Source organism: Lonchura striata, chromosome 19, assembly GCF_046129695.1.
Source record: "Lonchura striata isolate bLonStr1 chromosome 19, bLonStr1.mat, whole genome shotgun sequence".
Lineage (NCBI taxonomy): Eukaryota > Metazoa > Chordata > Aves > Passeriformes > Estrildidae > Lonchura > Lonchura striata.
The window spans coordinates 6,263,877-6,276,589 of NC_134621.1; the positions used below are offsets into that span (position 1 = coordinate 6,263,877).

At 39.3% G+C, this 12,713-nt stretch overlaps 1 protein-coding gene across 10 annotated transcripts in view; it reads right to left on the bottom strand.

Moving 5' to 3' along the window:
- MBTD1 (mbt domain containing 1) overlaps positions 1–12,634 on the bottom strand; it is a 35,568-nt gene extending 22,934 nt beyond the window's left edge. For 3 of the 10 annotated variants that reach the window (XR_002467778.2, XR_002467777.2, XM_021555221.2), the window contains exons 1-5: positions 12,545–12,633; positions 5,077–5,278; positions 3,829–3,968; positions 3,141–3,255; positions 2,967–3,052 (exon numbers count right to left, since the gene is read on the bottom strand). Coding sequence is in view for 8 of the 10 variants with exons in the window: in XM_021555221.2 (XP_021410896.1) it covers positions 2,967–3,052; positions 3,141–3,255; positions 3,829–3,968; positions 5,077–5,278; positions 12,545–12,565 (564 nt within the window). In the remaining 2 variants the exon portion in view is untranslated. Of the gene's footprint in view, positions 1–2,966; positions 3,053–3,140; positions 3,256–3,828; positions 3,969–5,076; positions 5,279–9,150; positions 10,727–10,748; positions 12,317–12,544 lie in introns of those variants that run through there. The other 7 variants (XM_021555268.2, XM_021555258.2, XM_021555252.2 and 4 more) reach the window with 7 other exon arrangements.
- Between the last annotated feature and the right edge of the window lie 79 nt (positions 12,635–12,713).

The following is a 12,713-nucleotide window of genomic DNA, read 5'->3' on the forward strand; positions in this document are numbered from 1 at the left end:
GCCATAATTCCAGAATTTAAATTAAATCAGGATTTTAATGGCAAATCCTGATGGTGATGCTACCAGTTCCTGAATTGTATGGAATGCTGAAACCTCGTGTGTGAGCAGTGCCCCAACAGGTAATGCCAGAGGAGAAAACATGCAAAAATGATTTAAACAAACACCGCCAAAGCAGAACACTGCCACCCAGTGTAGCATCCTGGAAATCCTCCCTTAAATCACTGGATATAGTTTAAAAACAGATGAAATCAAGAGAATGAAAATATTTCAGCTCAGACTAAAATTCAGGTGGAAGAAAGTACTTCAGTAAATGTGCCTCTCATTAGAAACAGAGTGAAAATAAATAATTGCTCTTAATTATGCATAAAATTTTCCAGTAAGTAGTACTGAGAAGTAACTCAAACCACTGTAATTTGCTTTCAGTTGTAGGAATGGTTTGAACTAATAAAAGCAACTATAGAAAAGAGTAAAACGTGTTTAGAGGAGAAAAAGTGAATGCAGGCCAGCAATGAGCTCACTGTATGTGACTAAGCTATAACTCAATATTAAAAACATTGAGTTTTTCTCCTTGCAGCAGCTACTGCTGTGTGCCTGATTAATGCAATTTGACAAAATAAAAAAAGAGGCTGCAAGGTGCACAAATGGGAATTCTGGCATTGTCATGGGCTTCCTGTAGGATATAAACCAAAGCAGTTCCCTACTTCAGTTTACTGAAAGCTGAAGTCATGGGCATGGCGACTCTATTGCCACTGAATTTCGTTAGTGTTGCTCAACACTCAAGTCTGGAATAAATGTAACATGGAAGCACAAAAAGCACATCAAAATACTTTGAAATTAATCCTTATCATAAAGAGAAAGAACTTCCCAATATTTAGATACTTTAATTCTAAAATGTAGCTGTTTTAAATTGAAAGAAATAACTTCCCAGGAAGAAAACAAAACTAGAGAAACTGATGTGTGAATTCTACATCAGACCTGAGATACTGAAATATGCCAGGTTATTAAAAAAAACAAGCAAAATCTCACATCTCATAATTTCTTGAAATTTTATTTAATATTGATCCTAATGTTCCCTATCAAATATCCATAAAGATATATCCAGTATAACCAGTAAATTCAATATATTTTATTTAATGATGAATTTAAGGGTAGGTATGTCATTTTACTGTCGACTCAAAACTTTGATCTTGAGCAGAATAAGCTTTATATATTCCATCACACACATACAGGTGTATCAAATCCGTAATATGGATGGTGAAGAAACATCAACTAATACAAACTTTTACAAATCAAAGCAATACAGTATACAGAAAACGGAAATAATCTTTCCAGAAAGTCAAAAAGAATACTGTTTAATTATCAGTGGAGAGTGGGACAAAGCGAAGGACCTAACAAAAGAGCACTGACGTGTTTTTCAGATTCTGACTGGTCTAAATAATGTATTTTTCAAAGAAATAATTACAGCAAAGTTAAATGCAAATCATACCCTTATAACACTAACTCATATCCATCAAAGAAATAGAAATCTCCAAAGAAAACTGCATGATTTGCATTTTACTTGTATGGAAAAGGAAAATGAGGACAGAAAAGAAACAAAGGCTACTTGGTAGCACTGTTGCCATAATCTTGTGAAAATTTTTGAGGTACAATGTGACCATGAGTGTGGTCTTGGTTCACATTACTGGGGCAGTGTGCAGATGAAGCGGTGAGAAAGATACAACTGATTTTAATAAAATGTAACGACATAGTATAATTTACAAGTGATCTAACAATTGTAGCTGTCTCTAATAGAGGATGTCACCCACAGTGAGATGTTTGTAAATAGAATAGCACAGCCCATGTTATCAAATGATACTTTTTGATATGGACTATGAATTCACTTATTACATGTACATAGCTGTGAAAGCACAGTGCAAACATGCTGACTCAAGCACGTGGAATTTGATACAAACTCCCCAAGTTCCCCTAACGCAAGGCTCTGTTCTGGGCAGTAGCTGAGGCCTCTGAGCATAAAGGGCACTATTCACAGAGTGCCAACTGCCAGGAGCCCTCAACTCCCACTGCTTTATGATCTGAGAGGGCTCAGCAGGAATTCCTGAGCAGGAGAGAAAATATTTCTCTTCTCTCTCATGGACAACTTCCATGAAGCAAAATGTTTGTTTTGATTACAACTTTCAGCACATAATTTAGAGCAAGACAAAAATTTTGTAATACAGTATGCTTTAACTTCTCAAATTAAAAAATATGCTAAGAAAACATCTTCTGTCAATTCTTTTACTTAAGAGACAGAAAGTACTGACAATATTTTAATTGTTAGTCTAATGTCTAATTACTGGAATTTTATAAACACATTAAATACAGATGGCTCTAAGTATTTTCCCAACCCCTTATTTCCTCAGTCATTAAAGAATGTCTTTTTGCCTGAAATTTCTGAAACTCTAAAACAAAGAAAACCAACTTTTTAAATTTCAGATTTCTAGACAGCCTTAATTTTCCCCTATACTAGACTACCTGTCAGCATGACTGACAGGGAGAATCTGACTAAAAATTAAGAAAGAAAGCCCCAAATATAAATATGCAATGAAAAGATCAGTCCAACACAATATAACAAGCCTGACTTAACCTAAAAAGCCTTCTGTAACTGTTTTCAGTACAGCTTGACTTGGCTGGTTTGTTATTCTGCAATACACAGGATGATTTGTGACTTGGACATAAGAAAAACAATTCTCAAGTATGTAAGAGCCTTTTTATTTATGAGAGTGTACATAAGATGAAAGTAACTGATGGTGTTCAGAATGATTTTAAAGGACAGATAAATTACCTAAAAAGTAATCATATTCAGTTATATTTCATAAATCATGAAAAATTTTGACATGAATGTTTTGAAAAAATGAATTCAAGAACTTCCACAGACTTGCTTATAGACACACAGAGAAGAAGGAAAGCACAAACTGAGAAATACTCACGTGTTTAAAGCAGGTAACAGGTGCTGCTGTAAAGCTATTACTATTGATGTAGTTACCCCAGCTGAAACCTTCCACAGGGACAGCTGCTAAGGGAAAGTTATTTCAGTTAGGAAGCTGCTCATGATGCACAAATCTTTCAGTGTTTTTGTTTCAGCTCCATTTATATGCTGTTACCTGCTTTTGTCTTTGCCTGGTTTTGTAAAGTTGCTTGGTACTGGGCATATGCTGCTAATTTAGCCACTAAGGGCTGTTTTTGTAGAACTTTAGCCTTCTTTGTTGGAGGTTTACCCTAAAAAAAAAAAACAAACAACCCAAGTCAATAACATCTTTCTAAACTCCTAACAGGAAATTTCCACAGGTCTGCAGCTATCTTTGACAGATTTAAACTAAAATCAGAAGTACACAGAGACTAAGAATCACACATGCATTATAAAATAAATTTAAAAACCAGTAGTAAGGAGTGTCCAAAAGATGACTTTTGTACTACTATCCCAACTTGAACAGCACTATAGATTCACTGTTGTTTACCTGAAAAAAAGATATCTCTTAAAAGCAGGTCAAAAGGAAGAACTTTTAATCTAACTTATAGCAAATGAAATTTCTTGGCATTTATTGCAATGAATTTGAGACAAGGTATAATGATATTTCTTGACATTTCTCTATCTTTTCTTGAATACTCAAACATGCCTTGATGATTACTTGATTAATATTTAAGTCAATGGACATATACCTATTTTGCAACTCTATAAAGAAAACCCTCAAACCCAAGAAAACTGATCTTAAAACATGCAGCCATCTGTACAAATACCCAATTTTACCACCAGAGAGGACAGAAAGGATGTAAAGAAAACGGTGTCTGTACCGCTACCTGAAGCCTGGCCAGAATGCTGGCCTTCTTGGAGTTGGAGGAATAGCTTCTGGAGCACGACACGCTGCAGAAGCGCTTGGTTTTAGAGTAAAAAGCATCCCGGACACCAACCATCCCACACATCTCACACGTAGCTAATCAGAGGAGAGAAAAAAAACCTTAAAATATTAAGAGTGTAGTTAAAAATAGCAGTAAAAATTCAGAACATAAAGGAGAGAATGAAGGTCCTGGAGGTGGCACCGTCAAACAGTTTCTGAGGGCTCGACCCCAAAGAAAATTGCACAGGGAAAAAAATTTAAAACACCACCACAAATAACAGTGAAACGGCAAGAACCTCAAGTTCATTGATGAAACAGTGCCTCTTTCTGCTCACTATTAATTTCACCCCCATGCAAATGAATGACCCAGCTAAATCAGCTCAAGCCGATTTTTGATTTTTCACTGTTTTCAAGGAAGCATCTGCTTTGAATCTGGGCTTGCCAATCTTGGTTTCCTCTAAATATTGAATACTTCCAAACTGAAATAAAACCAGATCTACTGTTTGATTAATAAATTAGTGTATCCCAAGTACTCCAGCCCACTAATGGTTTTTTTCTGCCTAGAATAATGTTTCAGAGATGGACAGCATCACCCACAGTGTATATGGGTAAGACCTGGAGACCAACTAATGCCAGTCAGACAACACCCCAATTCTGCCCAGAGAAAGCTCTACACTAATCACTAGGATTTCACATAAAATATTCTTCCCTGATAAAAGAACTCTTCCCTTTTAATTTATTTTTCTAGTATTCTCCAGCTCACAGCTAGTGAGGAGTGAACAGGTAAACACTAACAGTTTTTATACCATAGCAGTAATGAAGTTTTCCTAGTATAGGAAGAAATATTTAAATGTATTGTACCTGTAACATAAAGGGTAGAGAGAAGGCATGCCCCGGCATAGACACAACACACTGACATTTTCCTCAAAGCTCCAAGAACAAAACTGATGCACATGAGAATACACACATGCATGTGCAAACACAACAACATTTAACAGGAGGGCAGATGTTCCCATACTATTTCCTCCCTGACAGCAGGTTTCAAACCCTCTCTTATTTCAGTTTTGCAGAACCCAAAGAATTCTCCTTCCCAGAACCATCCAACTCCAACCCTTTAGCTGCTTTGGTCCCTTTTCAGTGGGACCAACATTTGGGATGGGACCCTCACAACCCAGCTCCTTGCACCCACACAGTACATACTCACCCATGCCAGATTTGCCATCTGGATAAGTATAAACTTGCCCATTGTTCTTGATAATTGGGAGACTGGATGGCAAAGGAGCAACCTCCTCCTCACTTTCATCTGAACTGGAGCTGCTGCTGGTGTCCTCACTACAACTATCATAACCGTCAAACATCCCGAACGAGTCTTGGCGTTTTCTTTCCACTCGGGAACTATGTTCTGTCTAAAAATTAAAAATAACCAAACAACAACAAAAAACAGAGAATAGCAGAATGTTCTGAATGGAAATATTTCAAAGTCAAGCTTAAAAAGTTTCACAGGTCAGTCTTCAAAAGCAGATATTCTAAGGCACTGCTGTATCAGCACAGACATGAACCATGTATTGCCAATTATGTGAGCATTGGTATAATCAAAACTGGCCAATTTTTGGTGTTGTGATATACAAAAAGAAAAAAAATCTTTCTCATGATCCACTGAAAATACACAGGAGCCATCCATACATTTAATTTCCTTGGTATCTTTAGAGTTCATTAAGTCTGATGAGCTGAACACTGACAGCCACACCGATCTTATATGCAAATGAGCACATTACAGATGGCTGCAGCAATTCCACTAAAATTCCTTCATTTGAGAAAGCTGGGCAGAGAAAAGACAGTTCAATCAAGAGGGCACTTATACCACAGCAAAAGGAATGAGAGGCTCTCTGCTCTTATTGGCTGGTGGGGTTATCCATAAATCACTTAGCTCCCCTATGATTCCGTGACTCCCGTGTGAAGCAGGAACACCTCTCCAGCTCACAGGGCTGTTCAGAGGATTAATACATTAACCATTATGAAGAGCTCAGTTACTATGGCAATAGGGTCTGTACAAATGCTGAAAGAGAGAAAGGTGACTAATTTGCCACTGTCATATACAAAAAACTTGTTACATAATAGTTTTTCTATAATAAAAAAATCTGAAGTAGGATAAAACCACACAATTTTGCAGAAGACATGACAGTTAAGCAATTTCCAGCAAAGACAGTAAAGAAGCAAGAGATTAACTGATGCACTTTTTCTGAGGCACATCCACCACATACATTTTGATAAAGTGACAGCTTTCACTTATTAATATCTTACACAGCTCTATTGAAGCAAGACTACTCCTATGTGAACTGCCCTCATTAAGCTAAAAGAACAACTTTATATTATTTCCATAATCTTAGTATCTACTAAGTTTGGGAGGAAATAAAGAGAAAACAAAGAAATTCTACAATAAAAGCACAAGTTAGGGGAGTGAAGTATAGACAAGAAAACAAGAAAAATTAGGAAAGCCTTTGGCTCAACTTCCCTTTCCAAGAGCTAATTTTATTTAAAAGTCAGTGTAGAGAGAAAGGTAATGTGATTGGGCTTTTCCTTCTTAAATTGCATTTGGATTCATAGCTTCAAGATTTCATCACAATTCCCCAAATCCCTTTCCTAGAGCATATGCCTGAACATCTTTATTGTTAGATCTTGTTCAAGCCTTTTTCTGCCATGTTGTGCCTTTATTATAATATATTCTACTTTGCAATCTAAATAAATCCTATTATGGAAGAATTTCCTAATAGGTACAAGGGAAAACTGATTTCCACACTGACCCAATGCAATTATTAAAAAAAATTCTCAGAAACCCAGTAAGCACAAAAGCTTATGCAATAAGGCAAACACTTTAAACACACAGTAATTCTGAAACAAAACAACCAAGTCAGTATAATGTTAATTATGATTATACTCTCCAGCAAAAAAAAAAAAAAAATTAGAATTGTATTAAATCAAATCAAATTTAGGATAGGTCATAACCTGAAACAAGCCCATGGGATTGTTAGAGGAAACACTGAGCCATGGCAAAGCTCAGCCCTGACCCATGCTGGCAGCAGTGTCACCTGTCCCATCTGCCACCTACATGCATGACCAGTGACTTGTTTGTGTGTGCACATGTGTGCAGCTTAAGGCAGAAGATGAGCACAACATCGCCATGGATACAGTGTCCTGCCAACACTGCCAGGAATTTTCAGAGCAGAAGATGAAAACTAGTCATCTTCCTCAAGATTTCTGGAACTCCTTAATATCTCACAGTATTTAAGCTCTCTTCACCACAGTCTCTGCAAAGATATAAATTGTGATTCCATATGAACCATTCCCAGCAGTACTACCAAAGCACTGTGATGCATAGGAGGTTTCATGGACAGATACTTGTGGTGCTTCAAAGCCCAATGAAGGATCTCCCTGCTCATGTCCTCATCCTCTAAAACAGCTGGTCTGATTTCACCAGGAGATTAGGGCCTCATCCTACACCGAGGTGTGATCCTATGGCTTCAGCCCTCTTACAGAGCTGCAGTACAAGCCTGTCTCAGGATATCTCTTCCCACTCCAGACTGGAGAAGAACTCTGGACCTATAAGGTGGTAACTTTGCTCAGGTCTTAAATGCTGTTGCCACTAAGAAGGAATTAAAGTGCAGCCCATTCCCAGTCCTTCCAACTCCCCAAGCCAGCTCTGCTCCCACTGCCAGGGAAGGTGGAAGAACTGGGAAGCTGGGGGCAAGGTGGAAGACCAGAAGCTGAAGCACAGGGCAAGGTAACTACAACAGTGCACCTGGCTCTTTCTGTTGTTCTTTTGCATCACTTCCATTTAGTACCTCATTATTACTGCTAAGCTCTCTTTGCCAAAATATCCACAGATGGGAAGGAAAACAGCTTCTCTTTGTAAATGGAAAGTTGGGTGGTCAATTAGGAAAAATCATTCTTCAGTTTTATACAACTTCAGTACTAGCAATCATCAAGTTTTTGAGTTTAACTACACTGTCAAAACAAACCTCATGTATTACCTTTCCATTTACTTAATATTCAGCCAAACTGTTCCAATTCAAAATTATTGAATAACAAATCTGCAATTCAAATCAGTTGTTCTGCTTATAATTTTAAAATAATACTGTAGTTTTTATAAAAAAATTGTATCCCAGCTCTTGTCAGATAATTTATGCAGGATATTCTTAATGTTAATTTGTAGTTATTATCTGGATTGCAATTGGGGAAACTACTCAAAATGTTTTGTGAGATTTCAAAAAGGCAGAGTTTGCAGGAAAGAAACCAGCATAAGTAGGTGAAAGTTAGGGAAGATGATATACAAATCCCTATGCTGGAATTTTGTTAGAGCAGATCAAAACACTTATATTTTGATAATAAACACCACAGAGATTCTTTTTAACCCATGTTGAAACACAGCATTTGTAAGGAAAAAAGTGAACAAGAGGAAGCTTTGATAACCCTTCCTGCAGAATTCAGATGAACAAAAGAAAAGGAGCTCTAACATCTGGAAGTGAAAAAAGTAGGAGCATTGCTTGAATTCAAAGGTCAAAGACACATCCTTATAAAAAGGACAATGTATACTTCAAACAGAATTACAACCAAGATAAAGCAGCTGCTTCAGTACAGCAGCAGCCTGCAATTTCTGCTGAGTTCTTGCTAATTGGTTCCACCTTTTTCTTTTGAAAATTAACTACAAATCTTCCCCCTTTCTGATTTTCTAGGACCTCAGTCTTCTTCTAGAAGCTCTCAATCATGTCATCAACAGTTCCTGAAGTGCTGGTGGCCTCTAATACCCTATGGTGAGCTTCACTAGAGATACCAGGAAATTGGAACCATCTACTATGCACACATTCTCCCTTCGTTGTTATCCCTCCTATCTTTGGAAAAGGCAAAAGGAGAACCCAGGAAATGACAGATCAAAGAGCCTCATCTCATCCCTGGTGAGGTAACAGAACAAGCAATGTTGGAAGTCATTTCTAGGCATGTGAAGGACAAGCAGTTCTTGACAAGTCCTTTTAGGCATCACAGATGACTGCAACACCTTGTCTGTCCAAAGCAGCATCTCCCCACAGAGCTGCAGGTCCTTGGAATCAAAAAGAGGTGTGCAAAAAAAAAAAAAAAGAAAAAACCTCCAATCCTTAAATCAACATAAAGCCAGCTTCCTACTCTTCAAAGCTGGACTCAGCACTAAAAATCACACTGAGGAGATTGTCTTTTCCTCAAAATACAACCCAAACAGTATTCAACTTCTAACAAAGCAGGGACCAACCTCTTGTCTATCCACAGAAACTGCTTGGAGCAGGAGCCTGGCTTGCTATGAAACAGAACCTTGCAGCTGGTTAATGCCAAAAGAGCAGCAGCTTGAGTAACTACTCCAGTAATAGAGTTTATCTGTACATTAAGCAGAAGAAATGCACAAACAAAAGAACAAGACAAACTTTCAGGCATTCTGGCTAAGATTTATTTTCCTAATAAGATTACTCATTCCTCAACAGAGGTTTTCAGTCAGAGCACTGTGAAATGTATCATGAGCAGCACTGGCAAATTACCCCAGACTGTTTGCTCGGGGGGGATTCTTGCATACTTTTCTTTATTGAAGTGATGGGTGGAGAAAGGAACCCTTAAGAACTGCTTTCGTATTCTGCCCAACTTCCCATTTTCCTGTTCTTCCCCTCTGCCCTGTGAATACTTGACAACAGAATATTTTTAAGAAATACTCTTAATTAAGCATTACATGAGGCAAATGGTATGAAAAAGAACATAGCTAAGGAAACTGGTTTCCCTGAAAGCAGGAAGGCAACTCTAAACAAATCAGAAAATAACCAGTTTCTCACTCTAAATATACACTTTAATATACATATATATACACACACACTGAATTTGATCAACACATTATAGCATACATTCTTTGAGTTTAGTAACTATTCTTACAACACAAAAAATGGGCACAAAGAGTGAGCAATCCATGGCAAAACCAGAAACCATTTCATCTTATTTAGACATCAAACACTTACTTAGGAAATGGCTTTAGTGTCTTGATGAAGACTATACTCAAGCATTGGCAAAATTTATGCAAAAGAGTTTTGAAGGTAAGAACTTGCACAAACAACACCCCATTGTTGTGTAACCAAACCTATTGCCCCCGGGTAAGTGCAGCTGGCCACAGGAGGAAGATCCAAAACAGCAACAGAAAGGTTTCAAATCACTCCAAATGGTTATTGCTACTTTTAAATTCAACCTGGGGTTTGAACTCAGAATGGCAGCAATTTGGAGCTTGGAGTACAAGAGCTGTAGCTCAGCAAAGGTACCCCAGCACTTGAACAGAGGCATCACTTCCCATATTCAGCTCCAACCCTCTCAAATGGGACAGAACTATGGACAGATGGGTCAACAAGGTCAACAATGAGGTCACCACAACCTTCAAGCCAAGGGTCTGGCATAAAACAAATTTACTTTAATCACATATCCTTAATGGATCCAAGGGTATTTCCAAGTTAAATTTGATGCACAGGTTTTGTTTCTAATAGTTCATTGATGCTTTATGCTACAAACTTACTTTCAGGTTTGGATGTTAAGGAAACACCACAACAGAATTAATTTATTTTGAATTTATCTCTTTTGAATGCAAGTTGGCCAAAATAATTTACAGTAGAATAGTAGCTTGTCCCTGTGGAACTGAGTTGTGTTCTGAGGCCTAATTGTGCCTCAGAAAATAACCAAAAAAAGAAAATTCAAACATGGTACCAATTTAAAGAAAACACACTTTCAGCTTTCATTAAAAACAAACAAAGACCCCAAAACTAAACATCTTGGGATTCTTGGAAATCAGAACCAACCAAACTTACTTTTTTTATATAAGCAACTCACCTCTATCTGGAAATGTGCCTTCCACTCTTATTATAAGTAAAATCTCTGCTGGAAAATTACAGAAATGTTTTTTCCTGTCTCTTCATTTGCTATGTATGACAGCATTTTGTCTGAAGCCAGTTTCTGCTGTTTGTCAATGGTTTTGTCCATAGCCTCTTCCCCAGGGGGTTTCACACAAGAGGGGAGACTCTTTCATAAAAAAATATATCACATTAGCAGGAAATTTTGGAGGGGGGGTGTGATGATTAATCTGTGAAATATCTGAGTTTTGATAAAACTAAAAATCTGTTACAAACTCTTTTATATTTCTACAAAGCCCTTACAGGAGTATCAGGAAGAGGCAAATATTTCACTTTAAACACTGTGTTACCATTAAAACAAACAAACAAAACCCCAAATGAAACAAACAAATTTAAATATAAAGAACCCCAAAACCACCACCAACCCAAAACCAAAGTCTTCAACACCTGAATTCATTCCACGTGCTCAGAGCCAGGCTCAGCAAAGGATCCCACATCCCCAGTATGTATACCAACTTACCTGAGAAATGAAGGAATGCAGCAGTGGTTTGCAGGAGATATGAAAAGCCTTGCAAAATTAAATCAAATTTTAGAAGGTAAGAGAAATGAAAGCTAAAGAGAAGGAACTTTTGTGCATATTACCACTGCTGCCAAAGGCACCTTGTTCTTTAGGGAACAGCAAAGAGAATTCTTACTTTCAGTTTGCAATCTTTCTGCATGTGCACAAGTCCAAATATTCTCAAAAACAACACTCAAACTGTTTTTGGGAGACAAGATCCCTCTGCATAGTTTCCTACAGCCCACATTACACACTTCTAAAGACAATTAACCTACCAAGTTTTATTGCCTTCTTAACAGAATATATAATTTTAGTTCTCATTGAAGGCTCCAGATTAGACTCTCATAGCCTTAATCCATTCCATTTAAGTCAAAAGCAAACTGTTGAATACAATTAATAGGTAAATGCAGGTCCTCAAACCTGCAAAATAATTTTAATTTTAAATACAAGAGATTGCCCTGCAGCTTTCAGTTTTGACTAGGTTTAGATTTGAAAAATCACAACAGTTGCCAGTCACATTTTAAAATAAATTGCTTTTTCACACACAGAATTTATCACTATGATCAGCATAAGATTTGTAGCAGGACTTCTAATTTTCAAAGCCACGCTGGGCAGAAATTGCTACACTTTCAAACATTTCCAGCAACAACCTGAAAGCGAAACTGGTTTCACGAGTTTACTACTCCTCGCAAAAATAACAAAATCACAACATCAGAAGACACAAAAATCGCACGGAGAGGGGAGGAAGTGGCCGCAAAGAATCCAAAAGTTTTGAAGTGCTGATAAAAAAGAAAACTCTCAAGCACTTATCGTGACCACGCTGAAGAACTTTAAAAGGCTGAAACAGCAGGAGGAAGTTACTGAAACCCGGCACGACAGCGGAGCAGGGGGAGAAGCAGCTGGAGCTGAAAGTTTTCTCGGAGGCAGGAGAGGGGCGAGGGACAAAACCGGAGCCCGCAACAAAGGGGCAGAGCCGGGCCGGTGCCACGTGCCCGGGCGGACCCCGCCGCGGCTCCCGGGACGGGACCCTCGGCGGGCCCGGCGGGCACGGCCCCGGCAGCCCCGCACCCCGGCGGGGCCCGGCCCCGCACCGCGCCCCGCGGGCGGCCCCGGCCCCCTCCCGCACGGGCACCGCGGATCGCTCAGCTCCCGCCCCCGCCGCGCTCCTCCCGGCCCCCGCGCCGCCTCCCGCGCGGCCCGCGGGCTCCGGTACTCACCAGCTCCTTTGTGCTTTCCATCAGGCCCTCATGGGCAGGAGCCGCCCGCTGCCTCCGCGCGCGGGCGGCGGCGGGCGGGGCGCGGCGGGGGGGCGCGGCGGGGGCCGGGCCCGGCGGGGCGGGGACGGGCCGGGCGGTTCGGCCGCTGCGAGCGCCGCGGGCCGAGCGG